Source organism: Xiphophorus maculatus, chromosome 1 (genome assembly GCF_002775205.1).
Source record: "Xiphophorus maculatus strain JP 163 A chromosome 1, X_maculatus-5.0-male, whole genome shotgun sequence".
NCBI lineage: Eukaryota > Metazoa > Chordata > Actinopteri > Cyprinodontiformes > Poeciliidae > Xiphophorus > Xiphophorus maculatus.
In genome coordinates, this window is record NC_036443.1 from 22,550,301 (window position 1) to 22,571,785 (window position 21,485).

At 38.7% G+C, this 21,485-nt stretch overlaps 1 protein-coding gene across 2 annotated transcripts; it reads left to right on the forward strand.

Moving 5' to 3' along the window:
* Window positions 1-1,199: 1,199 nt before the first annotated feature.
* LOC102221308 (mitogen-activated protein kinase kinase kinase 12-like) lies at window positions 1,200-20,849 on the forward strand. 2 transcript variants are annotated; one of them, XM_023342111.1, is made up of 14 exons: window positions 1,200-1,454; window positions 4,988-5,517; window positions 9,645-9,828; window positions 9,922-10,113; window positions 10,196-10,354; window positions 10,770-10,928; window positions 11,104-11,212; window positions 11,534-11,643; window positions 13,185-13,301; window positions 13,387-13,521; window positions 14,198-14,918; window positions 15,784-15,851; window positions 16,315-16,612; window positions 17,996-20,849. In XM_023342111.1, the coding sequence occupies exons 2-14, from the start codon at window positions 5,049-5,051 to the stop codon at window positions 18,152-18,154; spliced, it is 2,880 nt and encodes a 959-aa protein (XP_023197879.1). In that variant the 5' UTR covers window positions 1,200-1,454; window positions 4,988-5,048; the 3' UTR covers window positions 18,155-20,849. The 2 variants fall into 2 exon arrangements, with proteins under 2 accessions (XP_023197879.1, XP_014325265.1); XM_014469779.2 differs by having other exon boundaries at window positions 5,033-5,517.
* Window positions 20,850-21,485: the final 636 nt, after the last annotated feature.

A 21,485-nucleotide genomic window follows, 5' to 3' on the forward strand; every position in this document is an offset into this window, starting at 1 on the left:
GGAAAAAAGTGCGCAGGTTTTCTAAATGACACAAAAGCAAAATAAACCGCGGCTTGCTACCCCCATCTGGACACAATGTGGTATTGCAGACAAACTTTCACAAAACAAGAGAAACAAATAACTGTTGGAGAGATTTGATGAATGAAACGATGAGATCACTGTATTCAGCACCCAGCTTAAACATCAGAACAGAGTGTTTAAACAAACAAAATAGCGTCAAAAATTATACTGTGTGCGCTACCACAAAAAATCAGAATAGAAAGCTCTATGTGAGTGTCCAGAAATGACACTGGTTGATGTTTTATTGATTTTTAAGTTGAATTTGAAGTAATGAGCAATAACAGTTCAACTGTAAGCAAAAGGCTGCCAAAATATCAAGTTGCATTGAAAGGATTTGATTTTTAATGTACTTTAACATGTTATATTCTACATACATCACATCTACTTTCTTATTTTTGTCCACGTTTAGCTGTTTTCTGTTGTGGGTAGTTTGTAGAATTTATTTTTTGTTTCTTGGTATGATCAATAACCTAATCTAATATTATCTTTTTTTTTTTAATCTAATCAATTTTTTTACTTTTTGATTTTTATAATTATATTTTGCTGGGTGCGTGTAGTTTTGTTTTTAGCCTTCTTTCTTTTATTTTTGTTTTTGTTGAATTCTTCATGTAAAATGTTTTTGAGTCGAATCACTGTCTTCTTTTATAGATTATTATTATTATTATTATTATTATTATTATTATTATTATTATTATTATTATTATTATTATTATTATTATTTTGTGACATTGTAAAGGGTCATAAGGTTATCCACATCTCAAGTATTTGTCCATCTTATTTACATGGAGCTAATGATGCAGTTTTCTTCTTCATCGATGGAGGCAGAAACTATAGGTGGTGGAGCACCAGCATCTCTGTGGCCGGCAGGGAGTTTAAAGTGTTGTCTTGCTGGATGGCACATCAGCAGCTGCAAAAGCGGCAGGCGCGTCAGTGCGCATGCTCCTAACCTCAAACCATCAGCTGAAGCTCAAGGATAAAAATAAATGGAGGGAATGCTGACTATTTGTCACATTTTGCGGTTGAAATAAAAGAAAAATAAATCCCTGCCTGTATAGTCTTCTGTGTTTTGGCTCCCGACGCCCCCTTGTGGCGCAGCTCTAACTTCCGTGACGTCAATTCAGCACTGGGAAAGAGACAGCTCCCTCCCCACTCCCGCCTCCCCTCTAAAAAACCCAGCGCGCCTCACGTTGCATGGGTCCCCGGTTATTGATAACACCGTTTACCCGCTGGGATCCATCCCAGTAACGTGGAACAACTCGTGGAAAATAGTCGCTGGGAACCGGAGAGGCTTGCCTGGAACGGAGGAAAACAACAACCAGCTCACTGAGGCGGACAAATACAAAGCCGAGCCCACCCTCTCACTTGACAACGCGACATCAACCAAGGCAAGAAAGGTATGGGAATGTCATGCCATCCGGTTAAATGCCGATTGAATGAGTAGTCGGCATCACGGGGACGGTTAAGGCAGGTTTTAAGCGGTGCGGTGGCTTCACGCCGCTCACACTGCACCAACAGAACTGATGCCTCCAAGAAGCGAATGATCGTCGATGAGGGCTACAAACATCATACTTGTGCACACAGAAAGCGCACATTGCGAAATATATGGAGAGTGTTGGTGCCAACGCTGGGTCCGCGTATACAGTCGCTGCGGCAGTCTCACTTGGCATGGACCATAGTAGGCTCGCAATTCATGCACGTCGGCTATGATGCTGTTGAGTGTCATCATCACATCCTCGGTTATTTAAAGATTGATCTTCCTGCGTGAGTGCGTGCGTGCGCGTGTGGGTGCGCGTGTACTCCTGCCTCGCACAGGCCCGTTGGATGTTTATTACCCGATACATTTGTTTTCGCGTTCTCATTTCACTCTCATGCAGTGGTGCAGCACAAGGCGCCGAGCTGGTGGACGGTATGTGCTTTCTGCTACATGTGCTTTCGCTCTCACACATGCCTTTCCCCGCCAATGCACGGCTCATACATACGCACCGTGGTGGTTATGCAATTCTCCAGCGCACACAATGGGTCTTCACTGGGGTGCATTGCTCTTGGTCGTGGCTGTCACACATTGATGCAGTTTGAAAGGGGAGGGGACCAGCAGGTGTGTTGAAGAGTGTAAGAACCTTCACGTCCACTGGTGGGTTCATTCATAAAGCCCATTTCCTCTGGCGATGACTCCTCTGGGCCGTCCTGGTTTCCCATTCACAGACAGACATGAGGATTCGCTACATTGCCTTAAAGAAGTGACTATGCCTTTAAAACATTTCACGTGTTTTTCCATGCTACAACCACACACTTTAATGGTTTTATGTGGATTTGATGCAGTGGACCGTTTTGGGGGTTTTTTGTGTTTTGTTTTGCCACAGCTTCCAAAATGAATTTAAGTCTGGACTTGACTCTTTCTAACACATCTGAACTGTTCAGTTTCAGCTCCAGCTGTATGAATTGGGTCATTGTCTGTTGCATCACACAGCATGATGCTACCAACACCTTGTTTCTACAAGGTAATGGTGTTTTCAGACTCTTTCTTTTCAATAACACACACACACACACACCCCACACACATGCACGCCTACATACACTACATTTGTATGTTTGCCAAAAAGTTACACTAGATCTCATTGAACCAGAGTCACTTTTTCCATGTTATCTGTGTTTCTTACAGGACTAATGGCAAACACAACTTCTTACGGCATTTTTAAAAGCAACCTGCCACTCTTTCATAAAGACGCAATCAATAGGTATTCAGTAGATTCTCCACCCTGAGCTATGGATCTCTCCAGCTCCTTCAGAGTTACCATGAGCCCTATGGGAGCTTGTTTTAGTAGATGGTCATGTCTGGGTTGGCTTGCAGTTGCCAACCCAGGCTCCATTTTCGGATGATGGATTTACACACCACCCATTTTCTTCCTTCACAGTTACACACTTTATTTTGTGGGTCAGGAGGTGCCGGTGCCTATCTCCAGCTAATGTTTCGGGCGAGAGGCGGGGTACACCCTAGACAGGTTGCCAGTCTGTCGCAGGGCAACACAGAAACAGACAGGACAAGCAACCTTGCACACACACCTAGGGAGAATTTAGAGAGACCAATTAACCTGACAGTCATGTTTGTGGACTGTGGGAGGAAGCCGGAGAACCCAGAGAGAACCCACGCATGCACAGGGAGAACATGCAAACTCCATGCAGAAGGACCCCGGGCCGGGACTCGAACCCAGGACCTTCTTGCAGCCCAATACACAGAACACTGAGGTTATAATCTGACAAAATGTGAAAAGTTAAACAGTTGTGAATACTTTTTTTTATGGTGAATGATTTAGGGAAGTAAAGTCAGTGAAATTTTACAAGAGACTCATAGTGAGGATTCCAGTTTTTTCCAGCTCTGGTCACTTCAACATTTCAATAACTCACTTTAGATATAGTTTGTTACCTTTACATGATCATTTCATGGATGTTTTGTATATGTTTAGCTATATTTTTTGTAGTTCAATTTAAAACAAACATTCTAAAAAATAAATTTCTATATGCACATGCGCATAGTGACATCTCACCAGAGGCAACTAATAAGAGCTGTTCTGATTACAAACATTTAGGTTTTCTTGTTGTTTTCCCACATTTTAGTGAAATTCCTCATTCTGCAAATTTACTGCTAAAAATGAACAATTCAGATGCGTTTCATTCATAAACTTGGCCACATGTTTTGTTTATTCTGTCAAAATTTGGTTGTGCTCAGGTCAATAATTTAATGTTTTCAGGAAGAAAAGTTAGTGTCAGCTTCAACAGATATGTGTAGTGGTAAAGGCAGTCAATTCAGCACCGGACAGCTTTGTAAGTTACTTTATATGTAGTGTCTCACTTGTGTAACGTGGTGGGATGCCCAGATTTTTCTGTTTTGTTTTTTAATTTAGTTGTAAATGTTTGTTTTGTCAAAATTTTATTTACCTTTCCCCTAACAAGCTTCCATATTACATCACAAGGTGCAATGCAATGGATGCATTTTTTTTATTTGTAATTTATGTTTTTTTGTTGGAAAATATTTGGAAATAGTGAAATATGTGTAAGTGTTTGCAGAGAGAATCCGACAGGAGTAGAACAGACGTCATTGTCAGTGGAGCTCTAGCAGTCGTTTCATTCCATATTGTTAACAAAAAACATACTTTATCTGGTTAATTAAGACGCTTTTCAAGTCCAAACAGTATTTTCTTGAGAACTGCCTCAGACTTTTTATTTCAAACACTGGATGTTAATTTAAGTCTGTTGTATTGCTAGTTAAAGTTAATCAATCATCTTTAATCAAACCTGTACTGAAATTATTCAAAGAAGTACACTGAATGTAGAGGTTTTGCTTTCCTATTTAATCATATTTCATGTTTTGTCCACATTTCAACACATACAATGTAATCTTTTAGGGGATCATGTTGAGGGGTTAATACCAAATAGATAAGCTAAACAACAGATTTGTACCAGTTAGTCTTGAAGACACTTTACTTTGTTGTGACTTCAACGTGGGAATTGGGAGTTATCAGTGTCAAATTCTGCCACAAACATGTAAGGTCGAACCTCTTGCAACTAAAGCAAAACTTAAATACGGGACAATCTATTTCAGAATCTGTGAAAAGTCGTTTGTCTGTCAAAATGTTTACCATGCCAGCTGAAAAGCTCAGATTTTGTACTTCTTGTGATGTCAGCAAGACAAATACACACCAAGCAGAAGGAGCTGTTTTTTCTTTAAATGCACTTTTTAAGAAAAAGCATATTCTTCATGAAATCCTGCAGTGGAAATCCATACTTCATTATCTAGTAGTGTTATTTGTCAGTGGGTAAAAAAAAACATCTAGTGGATAGATATTGTTGTAATCTCGAACAGTATATTTCTGGAGGGAACAACTAGATAAGCCATAAAGCACATTCTGATGTATTTGTTTTTCCCCTCTAGGCTTTTTTTCTCACCTCTTGCTCCTCCATCCTCCCTAACCTGCAGTGTGGGGAAACCCCTGATGAGTGGGACCTGTATCCATGAGCCCCGCGCCCCTTCCCCTTCCCTGTCAGGCTTCAGCACCCCAATCTCAGAACCCCCCTATCGGAGACTCGATGGAGACACCCCTGCCTGTACCCCCGAAACGGACCTGACCCCCACACAGTGTGTGCTTCGTAACGTACTGTCCATTGAACCCACCGTGCACGGGGCGCCAGGCGGCAGCAGCCCGAGCCCCAGCGATGGATGCACAGCCCACTTTGACAACAGCGTGCTAAAACTCCATGAACATGAGGCCTGCCAGTGTGGCGGCAGCGGCGGGGCCGAGGCGGGCCACAGTCCGGAGGCTGGAGCTGTTCGGAGCCAGTCGGAGAACAATAGGCTCCAGTCAGGCAGTGGAGGATTTTTGGAGGGACTATTTGGCTGCTTGAAACCAGTCTGGACCATGATTGGAAAAGCCTACTCCACTGAACACAAACATAACCAGGAAGGTACGACACCCTTGTTCTCTGTCAGCCTCCTTGTTTGTTATTAGACTTTATTTTATTGTGCTGTGCATTAAATTCAGCTGTAGGATGAGGAAGCTACAACAAACTATATCAATAACTCTCATAATCCAAAGATCAATCCGAAGTCTGAATAATTTTCTTGCCTTTGGACATGGCTAATTTATATATAGTGTATATTTCTCAGGAGTAGACATATTTTCCATAATCTCTAAAATGATTACATCTCAACCAAAGTGGAAGGACTAATAGATAAATCATTTGCCCCTGAAAATTAGGGTAATCAAACACAAAATTCATTGTTAATCCATATGAGATTTATTTAGCTAAGTAAAACCAACAAAAACTAAAAAATCTAAGGTGCATTCACACCAGCCCTTGATAGTCCGCTTTAATCAACGTAGGCATTTTGTTTACCTGGAAAGAGCGGGGCACGAATGTGCAATCGAACTCTGATACAGACCAAAAAAGTGAACTCTGGTCTGCCTAAAAACTTCAACTGAGTTTCACTCTGGCACAATGTGAATGTGTGAATGCTAAGAGGACCGGAAACCGGTCCAAAAGCAGGAAGTGGTCTACAGCGAGGGAGAATGTAGGAAAAATATACATTCAGACAAAATGCTTCCATGACTGGTGGTTTTACATTCTTTTATAAACGCATAATCATTCAAATGAATGAAAAGATAGGTCAAGGTTAAACACATTAGCCAATACCTAAAGTACTGACTGATTCCGGATTACTTTAGAGTTTAATGACATTTCAAATTAGCAAAAGGAGAGCCTTCACATAAAGAAACACCGAAACTCAATATTGTGAAGGAATTCAGGAAAAAACCTCTGTTCAAGCCTAACTCTTGTAGAGATCCTACAAACAGTCAAAAAGTGGCATGAATTTTTTTGCTTTCATGAATTAACTGCGATTGTTCAAATTCTTCAGTTCAATTTCGCTCTCTCCACACAAACCTGATTGCTGCCGAATCTAAAAATATAAGAAATCCTTAAGATAGGACAAATCTGTCACAATAAAGCAGCTCTACCTTAAATAATTCAACAACAAACTGATATCTATCAGTGAAAAAAGATCTACAAAGTCATTTTTAAGACTTTGGCACTTCAGCGAGCCACAGTGAGAGTCATTATCATTATCCTCACATGGAGAAAATATGGACCAGCAGTGAACCTTCCCAGGTGTGGCCGGCCTACCAAAATAACTCATGAATGACTCATCTAGGAGATCAGAAAGAACCCGGACAACATCTAAAACACTGCAGGTGTTTTTTCAGTTAAGGACAGAGTTCATACTAACATCTAGAAAGAAAAGGGGAAAAATTATCGTCCATAGGAGAGTTCCAAACTGGTTACATTTACAACAAAAAGTCTTGATTGTGCTAGCTGAATTAGAAAAAGTGAAAATTGTTTCCAAACTTAACAAAACATTTCAGACAAAGATCATTATACTGACAGTCGGGGCTACTATACTACTCCAGGACCAGGACAACTCGCTATGAAACGATGAATTTTACTCTTTAGCTGTAAATTATGAAGTCTGTCTATCAGTTTGTGACTTTATAATTATAGGTTCTGTAACAATACGATGATCCAAAGCAAATCCACCGCCCTTTGGCTCAGAAATGTATGACCTACTCAAAGTCTGGACCCATTACTTTAAGCAGCCATTCATGCATAAAAAACAGTTGAAGCGGAGGCCAGAGTTCCTCACCAGCGACGTAAACGACTCCCTGATGGTTATCAGAAACTATTAACCATCATTAAGTTTAGGGAGCAATTACTGCTCTATACTGACTTTTTTCCCTCTTTAATAAATTAAGCCATGATTTGAAAAGGGCCTTTTACATTTAATTCAGTCATATTTCTCTGGTATAAAAATTTATTTGATTATATGAAATATTAAATTATGACCTAAAGTAAAAACAGAAGAAATCTCTAAGGTAGCAAATATCTTTTCAAAGCTCTTAGGTAGGATTTTTTAACCGATCTGATTTGCATCTGATTTGTTAGACCTTAAAATATGGTGTAAAACTCAATAAAGTCCAAATTTGATGTATTCGTGTGCACTATTCTTCACTCTGAAATTGAACTTGTAATGTGTAGAAGGAATAAATAAAGTACACAATTTAAATCTCCACCTCTGTAGATGAACATAAAGATTGTTAGCAGTTGTCATTTAATTGAGCTGGAACTCACACGACTAGTTACTGTTTTTACATTCAAGTATTTGATATATTTTTAAAATTTACCACTGCTGCTACTGTATTGTATTGCAAAACGTCTGAAGCCCTGAAGCAAAATGTGGCAGAAGAAGATAAATCCAAGCCACTGAATCTGAAGCTATAATTAGAACACCACTTTATTATATTCATTGTATTAGAAAACTAACATTACTCATTACTTTCGGTGCTTACTGAATGTTACCTCGTCCATCTGGCAGCGTGTCTGTGTTTTCCATCAGCCCAGTTCAGTGAACGTCACAGCTGGTCAGGTGGAGAGAGGGAAACGGATGGGGTTGGGGGAGGGCATCCTGTGCATCATCATCCTCCACAGCTGCTGCTCCCAAGAGATCTCAACCCTTCAGTGGACATCATGAAGAATTGATTTGTGTGTCTCTTTTACTCTCCCAGGCTTGTCTGTCTTTAGCGACCAAGCCTTCACAGCCATTTAGGCAATGTCAGTTTGACAGATGACAGACAGATTAAACTATGAGTGAATTGTTGAGTTTCTTTCCTCTGTGTTTTTCTTATCTATGGACGCAAATGCAATGGTTTGCTCGATAAAGCGCTGATGAGCCTCTTGTTTGACCACTGAAGTTGAATCTTGTGATGGTGATTGTCCTTCTGCGCCATTTAGGTACAAACACAGGCCTGGTATTTGCTAACACCCTCCACTTTCTACATGCTGGCAAGCTTATCTTATCTATCAGTGCTTTGCAAAAGGGTTCAGACCGCTTTTCACATTTTGTCAATTTGCTTCCATTTTTACTGTAGCTTACTGGGATTGTATCAGACAGGAAGTACATTATTGTAAAGTGAGAGGAACATGACGCGCGGTTTTCAAAATTTTCTAAAAAAAGAAAAACTCCCAAAAATAATGAGGTACTGTACATATAGAGCCAGCCTGAGCCATTATCTTACATAAGCACCTTTCACTGCAGTCACAGCTGCAGCCTTTTAGGTTTTGGCTCCACCAGATTTGTACATCTGGTGGAGCCAAATGTACAAATGTACTTTGCAAAGCACAAATTCTCAATTGAATTTCAATCTGGACATCGACGAAGTCATTCTGACACGTGAATATGTCTTGATGTAAACCACTTCATTGTAGCTCTTGCTGTATGTTTGATATGATGCAGCATGATCACACCGTGTGTCACCATGGGGATGGTGTGTTAAGGGCGATCTCCTGTGTTAATTTCATATAGTTAAGTGTTTTGCATGTAAACCAGACACCTCAATTTAGGTATTATCTGATCTGTTCCCACATGATTTACATGGAACGTCTTGTAAGTGGAGCATTTTATGTATTTTTCTTTTTAAAATGACTTTCTTTTAACCACTCTCTGATAAAGCCCATATTTTTTTGTGTGGATAAATAATCCTTGTCCTCTCAACAGATTCTCTGCATCTCTATGAGCTCTGCTTGCCATACTTTTTAAATTTGTGGATCACTTATCTAGTGGTTTCAATGGTCTTCAGAATACTATTTGTTTACTAATGCTCTCTAACAAACTACTGACAGAATAGGTGCATTTATTGGGATTTAATATAGTTAAAATAACCTTAAGATGCACTGCAAAGTATTTAGCAATAACAGAAAAAAGGAGGTTAAAGACACATTATTTTCAAAATAATGTTACACCTTGAACCTCGTAAGTCTTGGCAATTTTGCATTGATCTGTTACATAAATTACCAATAAAATGTGATTAGATTTGAGGGTGTATAGTGATAAAATCTGAAAAAACTCTAGTTGTATGACTTATTTTCTAATGAACTACCAGTAATTACCACAAAAATGCCTCTAAATACCGATATTCTGTAGAGCATTATACAGTTTCATGTTTAATTCTGAGTTTGCTTTTTCGCTGGTTGATGTTTAGAGTCCTGGGAGATTCCTTTTGAGGAAATTTCTGACCTGCAGTGGGTGGGCAGCGGGGCGCAGGGGGCCGTCTTCCTTGGGAAGCTGCACGGAGAAGAAGTGGCTGTAAAGAAAGTGCGGGACATCAAAGAGACCGAGATCAAACACCTGCGCAAACTCAAGCACCCAAATATCATCACTTTCAAGTGAGGAAGCTGTCACTGTGACAACCTTTCAGTCATCTCCCCCTGATTGTTCTTCCCTTTTCTTTACTGTCTGAATGACCTTCTTCCTTCCAGAGGTGTGTGCACCCAGGCTCCGTGTTATTGTATCCTGATGGAGTACTGCGCTCAAGGCCAGCTGTATGAGGTGCTGAGAGCAGGTCGTAAAATCACCCCCTCCCTCCTGGTTGACTGGTCCATGGGCATCGCAGGCGGCATGAACTACTTACACCTCCACAAAATCATCCACCGAGACCTCAAATCTCCAAAGTAAGACTGGGATCCATCAGCCTGAAGAAAATGTCTTTTCGGGAGAACGCTTCACAACTGATTGATTTCATGTCTTTTTCAGCATGCTGATCACACATGATGACATGGTGAAGATTTCTGACTTTGGCACCTCGAAGGAGCTCAGCGACAAGAGCACCAAGATGTCATTTGCCGGCACTGTAGCCTGGATGGCTCCTGAAGTCATTCGGAACGAACCAGTGTCAGAAAAAGTGGATATTTGGTACGAATGGTGAACTTTTTACTTGTTCTTTTTTATTATTATTATTTAGTGCAGCAATGTAACGCTGTAGTTAGGGTCAGGAGCCAGGAGGAGGACCTTAGTGATGTCAGTAAAGCTTGTGTACATGCTGCTCAATATACTAATGGTGGAGAAAGGAAAATTGTTTCATCAGTGGCCATGCTAACTAGCTTGAGCAACCATGGCAGACTCTGCTGTAGCATAGCAGAGAGTAAGACGGAGGGTGCGAGCAGCATGTACATGAGCATTGATTGGGTGGTTCTGATGGAGCAGAGTATTTGTGTAGATGACAGCAGGTCCACAGGCAGAAGGCAGACAAGCTTGATTTTTTAACTCTCGCTACCTAAACTGTCTTGTGCTTTCTGTGACAACACCTATATCTTGGTTCAACTTAAAGGTCCTTTGGAGTGGTGCTTTGGGAGATGCTAACTGGGGAGATTCCCTACAAAGATGTCGACTCTTCTGCCATCATCTGGGGCGTGGGAAACAACAGCCTGCAGCTGCCTGTCCCTGAGAGCTGCCCTGACGGCTTCAAGATCCTCCTCAGACAGTGCTGGTGAGCACAGCCTGGATATGAATAGCAGTGCAGATGATTTTAATGATGAGGGCTGTGGAGCCAGTCTCTGAGAGTGGCTGCACAGGGAGGTGTTAGTGTGCAGTTTTGAGGACTTTATTGATTTTACTGTGCATGGGCCGTGTACACAGCTGTGTTTCCTGTTTTGGGTATGCAGGACCTGTAAGCCCAGAAATAGGCCCTCTTTCCGACAGATCCTCCTTCATCTGGATATAGCCTCAGCTGATGTACTCTCCACCCCACAAGAAACATACTTTAAGTCTCAGGTATGACTGCTTTCATTTTTATTATCTGCTTTGTATTGATTTTAGTATGCATTTATGTACTTCTCCAGACAAAAGTTTACTCAGACTGATTATAAGGATGTATGTCATATCAATTTTGGGCTTTTAATGTTTCAATTGAACAGTTTATTGTTTTGGTCGACTGCAAATACTCAATAATTTGTACATACCACTGTATATTGATGTACACAAGCAGACACACACACACACACAGGCTCAAAAGTAATCAGTTAAATGAAATGCCACACAAGAGAGGCAGTGTGAGCTGTGCAGAGTTGGTGAACAGAAATGTGCTCTCATCAGGCTGAATGGAGAGAGGAGGTGAAACAGCACTTTGAGAAGATTAAATCCGAGGGCACTTGTCTTCATCGGCTCGACGAGGAACTGATTAACCGCCGCAGGGAGGAGCTCAGGTTTGTTTGTCTCATGTATATTCATAGATTTTATCTTAAGAGCTCACACTCTTCCAAAATATATACTTAAGTGTACAGTCCTCTGAACTTTTTCACCCTTTGTTACGTTATGCCTGCAAACTTCAGACTTACAGGATAGATAACCTGAAGGTAGTGCATTGTTATAAAGTAGACCTGCAACAAATTATTATTTTAGTAATTTGATTATTCTGACGATTAATCAGATGAAAAAGAAATAATTTAACCACTTAAACCTTTTTTCTGAAGTATTAGAACTACATCAAAATTCTAATCAATTCCTTTATTAAATAAGAAAATATGCACTTTATTGCCTAAAATGCAATAAGAAAGCATTCTTTTCCATCTGCAGCTAAAAATGCATCAAACCTCAACATGTGAAAAGCTCAGTCCTTTCTGCTTGACTAAACATCAATGCAGAGTTGGGCTAATCTCTTAATTATTTTTTGGATTAACTGATTAATAACACAGAATGTGTTTAATAGGAGATTTTATTTGATTTTTTAAAAGAATTTGAATCAGGTGAAACTAAAGCTATGGCACTGAAGGAGTTCTGGATAGAACATATTTACAGACAAAGTTTATTGATTTTTTTATTTTTACTCCAAAATTACTGCTCTGAGTATGTTATTTCTTTCAGCAAATGACCTTTTTTTAATCGACATACTCCAGTTAATGATTTATTGATTACTAAATTAGTTGATGGTTATTTCAATAATCAATTTATCACAATTAATCCGATTAATTGTTTCAGCCCTAAAGTGAAAGAAAAACGGAAATATGTTTTTATTTCTTTTTTTAAACAATCAAAAAAGTGAATTATGCACTTGTATCCATCTCTCCTTATTATTGTACCTTTGAGGTACAAAATCAAGAGCAATCAGACATCTGAACAAGTACCTCACTTAATAAATAGCATCCACCTGTGTGCAATGTAATCTCAGTATCATTCCAGCTGTTTTGTGAAAGTCTCAAATGTTTGTTAGACAATATTAATGAACAAAGTTGTGAAGAAGAAGAAAAAGAAGAAGAAGAGCTTTTCTTGTAGAAAGCTTTGTTGTTCTAAAGTCGTTTTCTATCTGCTGAGCTCACTCAGCCTTTTGGAGGTAGTGACTTTACTGTCAAAACAAATTATTAATGGAAGTGCTGTTCTAACATACATTTGTATTACATTACCTACAATAAGTATTCATTTAATATGTTTTATTGAAAAAATTGTCTAGAAAATATTTTTCCTGAGGACCTGATTTAAAAAAAAAACATGTTACCCTTTTTTAGATTTTATTTGTAAAAAAAAATAAAATGCATTTTAGGATTGTAACTTGACAAGTTGTGAAAAAAAAAATCAAGGGAATGGATATTTTTTGCATGAAGTCATTTTCCTCCGATCCCACTTTTTGATGCCCTTCCTTTGTCTGTCCCTGCAGATGGTGTAAGTGCCTTGAGTGCACGTCTGTTGAAGAGGGTCTGGATTCTCTCATGTAGATTCACAATGACAAGAACCACTTCTTTCTTTTTTTCAGGCATGCTTTGGACATTCGTGAACACTATGAGAGGAAACTAGAGAGGGCCAATAACCTTTACATGGAGCTCAGTGCTGTGATGCTGCAGCTGGAGCTTAAAGAGAAAGAGTTGCAAAGGTATAAATAAGTTGTTTAAATACCAGTGATGTTAAAAAATAATATGCCTCGGGTATTTTGGTTTGAATTGATCATTTCCTTTCAGGAGAGAGCAGTCTTTGGATAAAAAGTATCCGGGTTTGTTCAAGCACCACAGCTCAAGACAGAGCAGCTCTTCCAACTCCATGGACAAGCTCATCAAAAAAAGAAACGTCCCACAGAAACTGCCCTCCGGAAAGAGGTACGAAGTTTCTCTGCTCCTGCCTGCATTTGACAACAGAGTAATTCTGAAATAGGGCTGGACAATAAATCAATAACAATATACAGTATATCACAATAGACACATGATCATTGTCAATAGATAATACAACTGATAAAAGTCTCAGTAATTCAGATTCAGGTCCAGAACCGCAAAGCATTCTGGCGGATGTAGGCAGAGCCAGGAACAATGTGACGATTTGAAGGAGTTTCTTCGAGGAATTTTTTTTAGTTTAGCTAGAAAAATTCTGATATTAATCTCAAAATTTCCGAGTTTTTTTCTAGCAAATTTTTGACTTTTCAAACTCAGTTTTTTTTTCTAGAAAATTTCTGAGATTCATCTAAAAAAAATTTCTAGCCAATATTCGACTTTTCAAGCCCTAAAATGTTCTTGTTTTCTGGCGGAAATCTACTCCTTTTTTCCTATCTACAGTAGCCCCAATTCGTCAGCTTATAAATCAGGATTGGTTACGTCACTAGATTGTCAGTATTTCACTTATTTAAATAAAAACCTAATCAATAGTAATCGATATCGACTGATACGAAATACTTATATCATGATACTTTCCAGCCATATCTTCCAGCCCTATTTTGAAAGGAATAAATATTCATGTGGCTGAAAGAGGGAAACTGCTGACGATTCTCTTTCCCCTTTGTAGGCCAGACATCCTGAAGTCTGAGGTAATCCTTCCCAAAATGGATTCCTCTGTGATGCAAGTCACGATCCCCGCCTGCCCCAACAGGGGCTCCACTTCTCCCAGCCGGTGTCGGAGAGTAAAAACCCGCCATCGCAAGCCCGGTAAGGGCAGCAGCGGGGACCTAGCTGGTCTCAAAGCAAACCAGTCATCCTCCAACAGGGAGACATCAGCGCAGGCTAACAACGCCACCACCAATAACTCCAAGCAGCTCCTGGAGCCGGCGGCGGCCCTGCGGGGTCTCAGCCACGAGCAGCAGCACAGGCAGCTGTCCTCCTCCAGCCCAGACCTCATCTGCACCACGCTGGAGGCGGAGGGCCAGAGGAAAAGGGAGCCCTCAGCCAGCGGACTAGAGAGAGGGGGCAGCCTCAGCGCCTCAGCTGGGTTAGGGGGATCAGAGGGCGGGGTTGGGGGTCTGGATGACCTCACAGAAACGCCTCCACGCAGCGACACTCCAAGCGAGGACGCCGCCTCGTTCCCGTTCTCCAGCAGCCCAGATTCGCCATGTGGGAGAGGGGCAGCTGGAAGAGGATCACTGGGATCTCCTCGTCTTCCTCATGACGGCGACGACAAGGATGAAGGAGCCAGCGCCGTGAGGATACCTCGAGGGGCTTCCGGGGGGATCGGGACTCAGCACCTGACACCTTCAGCCATTTTGTACAGGGCAGCTATCACACGCAAGCAGGTAGAGGTCTGACTAAATGCTCAGGTTCCTCAACAGGCCTCTTATGGGATGCTGTTTGTGAAGTAAAAATAAACAGCAATAATTTCTAGGTCACAATAAGCAATAAATAAATTAATCCCATGATAAATTAAGACAAACTCAATAATTTCTATTTGCATAATTTATCATTTTTCTCTTTCCACCAAAAGTAGGATGAAAAAAGACTTCAGTCCTTTCTTTGACAGACTATTTGACAGACTTCATAATTGATTTTATTTGTTGTTTCTGTTGTTTTGTGTATTTATTTTGAATATTTAGAATCTCTTCCAGTGCCAAAGTCAAATATTCATTAGAATTTAAAGTTTATTGACCTCTGAGAATGTGTTCTTGCATTATTATTACATCATCACCATTATGTTACTTGAAAATGATCTCACAACAACAATATTATCATTTATCGCAATAACTTCTGGGACAATTTATCGTCCAGAAACATTTGTTATTGTCACAGGCCTAATAATTTCATAAAAAAAAAAATTTGGTGTTCAAATTTCAAAGTCATGTTTTCATCATGTTTATACATTCATAAATGTCAGAGTTACATTATTTAATTTGGAGCTAAATATTTAGTCTGCAAACTAAATATTTAGTTATCAAATAAATATACAATTTGGAACTGTTAGTGACTAGGTTAATATTTAGCTAGCAACCTCAATATTTAGTTTGAAAACTAAATGTTTAATTTGGAAATAAAATTGGAAGATAAATATTTAGTTAGTTCTCTATGACAGGCTAAACAAACCAAATTATTGCTGTTAATTTTTTACAGCACCGAATACCTTCTGAGCGTTTTCTGATTTGTACATTTTTCTATTTTTTCCTACAGAGACGTGGGGTGTCATCCGAAGAGGAGGAGGGTGAAGTTGACAGTGAGGTTGAGTTGCCACGGAGACGGTGAGTAACTTGCTGTCCTTCGTCACTGGAAAAATCCCTCAAGCCAATCTCCATCTCTGACAAGTTACAGATTTATTAATAGAAATAAGAATAATTTTCCCAGGTTTTTATTTATTTATTTGTTTGTTTCATTCATTTTCTGCACGTGTCAAACTCAAGGCCTGTAGGCCAAATCCGACCTGCCGTAGCTTCTTATGAGGCCCTCTGGACTCCAGAGGGCCATGAAAAAATAAATAGTTGTATGCCTGGATATTATTTTATCAATAAAATCAAAGAAACTTTATGCTGCTAAATTACATCAGCGCGAAAGGATGTTCAACATTATTTTTTCAGGACGTACTCATTTTATCCAGAGACAACAATTTAGTAATGTTTCTTTAGACAAATTCTCGTATTGTTAGGTTTTCAGAAACAGGAATTTATTAAATCTTAGGATTTTTTATTTTTTTATTTGTTTCTCTAGCCGTCCGACCAGCATCACCAAGTGCCAGTCGGTTTCCACATTCAGCTCAGAAAACCTCTCAGTGTCAGACGGCGAGGAGGGCCACACCACTGACCACTCTCACAGCGGCACGCCCGACGTCGTCAGCACGAACACGGACGACAGGTTGGATGACCGCAGCGATGACCTCCTCTCCCAGGGGTCAGAGATCCCGGCAGACAACACCGATCCTGCACAGGCGTCTGACGGCCTGTCGGAGAGGGATGGCGCTCCGGGCCAGAGCAAAGCTCAGCTGGACACCGGGCAGAATCCTAATGAGGTAAAGGAAACTCCACAGAGGTTTGCATGTGTCAGTTATTGTTCTTTCAGAAAAGAGAAAAGAGCAACACGACTAGCTAAAAAAAAACAAAGAAAAAAACGATATGTTGCTAAAATTAGATGTAAGAATCTCACTGGCACCTGTTACTTTGTGTTACAGCAAAAAAAAAAAAACAACTAAACTTTATTTTGTTTTATATGACAGACCAACAAAAAAAGTCACAAATAATTTACATATAAAGATGTTGAAAAGAGTGAATTATATATATGTATTCTTCACAAAATATCCAGTGCAACCAACTAGAAAAACTAAAAAAATAGCAGATATTTTGAATCCATCTTTTCTGACTAGGTATTCTAGGTTTTTAGAGAACATTAGTGAACAGACAGGCTGTGGTGAAGGCTTTGGAGAAGCTTAAAACAAGATAAAGTTACAAAACAGTGTCCCATGCTTTAAAGATCTTATAAGAAAGAATGTCAAAAAAAACAAAAACAGTTTGCAAAATACACAATCAAAACTCCCATCTACATTCATGAACCTATGAACAGATCTACACTGGCTTGGTTTAGGAGAAAGAATATTATTTATTGGACCAAATAAAACTCCTGAGATGGTCATAATGCAGCAAAATGTATGTCTGTTTCTTTTGCACATTAAGATGACTTAGTCTGATTCTAACATTGAAATAACTTGAACTGGAAACTTTACATCTGTAGCACAGATGTACTTGAAAGTAGCGGTACGTGATATTTGAATTACTGCATCGTGATATACTGTATATTTTAGCAGAAGAGAACAGCAATGATTTGACTTGATTAATTTTCAAATAAATTCTATGTAGATTTAACTGGATTACAAGGTAAAATTAGTGATGGTTTACTTTATTTGCTCTATTGCAAGTTCCTTTTTTAAACTTAAGTACGTAATTGAGCTTTTTTATTTTATTTTCAGCATACAAACAACAATATCTACTCCACCAACCTAGAGAGATTTTGCAATTACTCTCAGGAGAATATTTTAACATAGTGGATGAGTCATTGTGACACTGTTACCTTTAAAATCTGGATTCAGAAGTCAGTGATTCAGCATGAGGCGACACTATTTTGCTTCAAGTTGCATTCAGATCAAACTTGTTTCCACTTATTACACAGAGAGAAAAGATAAAGCTGTTCACTTCAATTAGCTTCTGTTGTTCCCTCCCAACAACAAATTTGCTAAATTAATCTGTATAAACTGGGATTATGTGTAATCCAGACAAGATAGCATATAATTTGGGAAGATTCGAATTAGCCAAAAAGTGCACACACCACTGTAAAAAATAACTCAAAATTACAGAATATCATTTTCCACATATATCCTGCATGTGACTGTTTTTCTCTTCAGAACCGGGCCTTGTGTGATGATTCTGACTGTGACAGCGCCGAGCTGGACCAGTCAGGCAGCGGAGAGCCCAGTCGACCTCCCAGTGCCGGAGCATGGGTGTCGCCATCCCAACCCTATCAAGGGTCTCCACAGATGCCCAACACTGGACATCCTCCATAGATCACCACACGCAAAACAAAGACCTCCGGCCACCCTACAATGAGCAACCATCACAGGCGCACACCAATCTGTCAGTGCAGTACATTACTGTTGCCATGAAGAACCACACCTACAACAACACTCAGACAATGACAAGTAGCTTATGGTGTCTCATAAGTTTGTTGGCTGGTAAACCTGTATCAGATGACATAGGTCGTTTGGCGTAAACACGACAAATATAATCAAATACTGTATTTTGGCAGCTTGTGACATCAGTTAAATGTCATTTACATTAAGTAGGGTTGTTTTTAGGAAACATAGTTACCACGTTAACCTTAGGCACTACGCCAGTTCAGCAAAAACCCATCAGTAGATGTGCACGCATGCACAAGAAGATACTACACTCTTTAAAGTAGTCCTTAAAACACTTTAACCTTCACTCTGGGAGCATCTTCCATGACTCTCCACACTCTAATGCATCAAATACTAATGAGAAATAATGTAAATATACAGTAAGAACCACAAGAAATGTCTAACTTTATTTTATATGTAAGATAAAATGTAAGATTAAATTGTATGCAGCCCTGTGAACAAATGCATGACTACATGTTTATAATTTATGGTTTGAATGTATCTGTTTTCTATTTTGTGAAAGTTTACACTTTTTTAATCCTGAAAGTCTTACTTTAGTTATCTACTTTTTGTTTAATAAATGTCAGCATCACAAAAGAAAAAAAAATACAACAAATGAAACCATCATGGAAACACTTAAACAGGGAATTCAGTAGGTGATATATTATTTCTGAACTCTTACTGAGTTTTAAACTAACGGCACGCATACGGTTTTTATTGGTTTAGTAAATCAGCAACAAAAAGGAAGACTTTATGGTTCAATCAAAATGCACCTCTACCATTTTCAACTTGATGTTGTTTGGCATTAGAAACATAAAATGTCTGCACAAAATCTTGTGCTTTTGATTTCCCCAAGTCTGATTCAAAGTGTACTAAATTCCAAAAAAATAATTTTATTTTATTGCTATAGAACATTTTAGGAAGGGCAGACATATCTTCCTTTTTCCTCCAATTCTTCAAAGTTATTAATCCCAATGCACCTGTGCTAGCTGCTAATGCTGACTTAGGTTTTTTGGGCCTGCTGAACTGAGGAAGCTGGCCTAAACCTACTTACGACTGCACTTTGTCCTTGGTGACCATCATCACATTTATAAAGATAAACTGATTATTTTTTATTTCAATTTCACCAACTTTTCTCACTTGTAAAATTTGGCACTAATTTTGCAACACGCTCGGTGCTAGCTGCTAATGCTAAATGATTTTTCTTATTTTTTAGGGGTCTGCTGAACTAAAGAACGTAAACATTTTAATTTTGCACTTTGTCCTTGCTGATAACATTCTCAAGCGAAAGCTGATTTGTTGAAGGAAGAACATATATTTTTAAGTTTTGCCAATTTTTACTTGTAAACATTTGGCTCTAAAGTTTATTTCAATGCAAACTGAACCATTTCTTAACTCTAACTAAAGTACTTTTGTCCTAATGAACTAAAAATTTAAACCTTTTATTACAGCGCTTTGTCCTTGCTTATGTCACAACTGACAATTTGTTTAGGCAATGCCTTTTTTCATTTTCACCAATTCTTATCTTCTGTAAAACCTTGGCGCTAATATTTATTACAATGCACACTATGCTAGCTGCTAATGATAACTAAAGTCTTTTGGGCCTGCTGACCCAAAAGTCTGAGACAAACTAAAGAACTTAAACCTTTTCCACACTGCACTTTGTCCTTGTTGACCAATATCACAAAACAATTAATTCTGATCAAGCAAGATTTTTCTTTTATCAATTTTGCCTCATTTGTAAAAATTCGCCGCTAACATTAATAACTCACACTGTTAGCTGCTAATGCTAACTGAAGTTTTTAGTTATGTTGAACAGCCTCAGTTAGTCTTAAGCAGCTGCAAAGTTGTAATATAATTAAACATACACTGCTTCTAACTCCATATGTTTTCCACTTTTGACCTTACTAGATCATGTTACTGAAATTAAATTCTGTGCAGCCAGTTCTTAATATATGAAGAACCCAATGAACTGTTATTGGAGCTACACAAAGTTCAATAGAACATTTTGAATTTTTTTTATTTCATGCAACTACAGGGTTAGCAAAGGGCTTATCACCTTGGTAGGGTGCACAAACACTTCCAAGTTTGAAAGTTTCCCTTTATGTTGATGTTCCACGAAAGAAGCATTAAAAGAGGTCACAATAGTACTCAGTTGAATTTTAATATTAATCAATGTGTAAATTAGGAGGTGATCCTTTTTTTGTAATGAACCAAAAGGCCTCCTTGGACTTCATGGTGTTTTCTGGCCTCTTAAAAACCTCAACCTTTCCTTTGACCCTTTAAGGTGACTGCAGGAGAAGCTGAATAAATAATAGAGCACTTCTCCATGGTGGTTTCTAGAAAACTAAGTATCTGTTGGGTTTAAGTATCTATTTTGTTTTTATACAGCATTGCACATTGTACCAGTACCATAGAAATTATATCAAAAGCAGAATATAATGAGCAAGAGTAAATAATGTATTGGTTAAAAACAAATGTGTGAACTTTAAAAAGAAGGGGCCATGTTATAGCTGCAGTTTATTCTGTCGCTGTGTCACGTGAGACAGCTGAATGAGAAATAAATTATTTTCAATGACTTTAAGCATGTCCAAAATGTTGCAATGTCTTTTCTTTACACTTCAGAAAAACATATCAAGTACATGAGAATTCTTAAAAACTGCATTTATTTCAGGAATTAGTCTAAAAAAAGAGAGAAACTTTTCTACAGAATCATTAGTTATGCTTTTCTAGCATTTATTGATTTTATTCTTATTATTTGACAGATTCTAGTTTCTTTGTGTAAATAATTTTATTCACATTCCAGGGTTGTGTAGTACCACAGGGTTCAGTGCTCAGGTTAATTCTCTTTAGCTTACTATAGGCCTAAATCCTCAGACAGCATGGAATAAATTACTACTATGATGTTCATATTAAAACTATATTTATTCACAAATTCTTAGAGTGAAAAACATGCACTGTAAAGTGCAATAAATTGACTTTGCTTTAAAAATGTAAGCAAACTAATTTCATTGCCTCAAAAAATCCCAAGTTTTCAAAAATCTGAATGTTACCATGTATAAGCTTCACACAACTTGATCATTTTGAGTAAGTTGTATTACATAATAGTACATAACTAGTGTAAAACCTAATTAGTTCTCCTTTCTTAAACATATACAGACTGTTTGTTTGCATGTTTACTAATAAAATCTATAAACATTTGAATTGAAAATGAAATTAA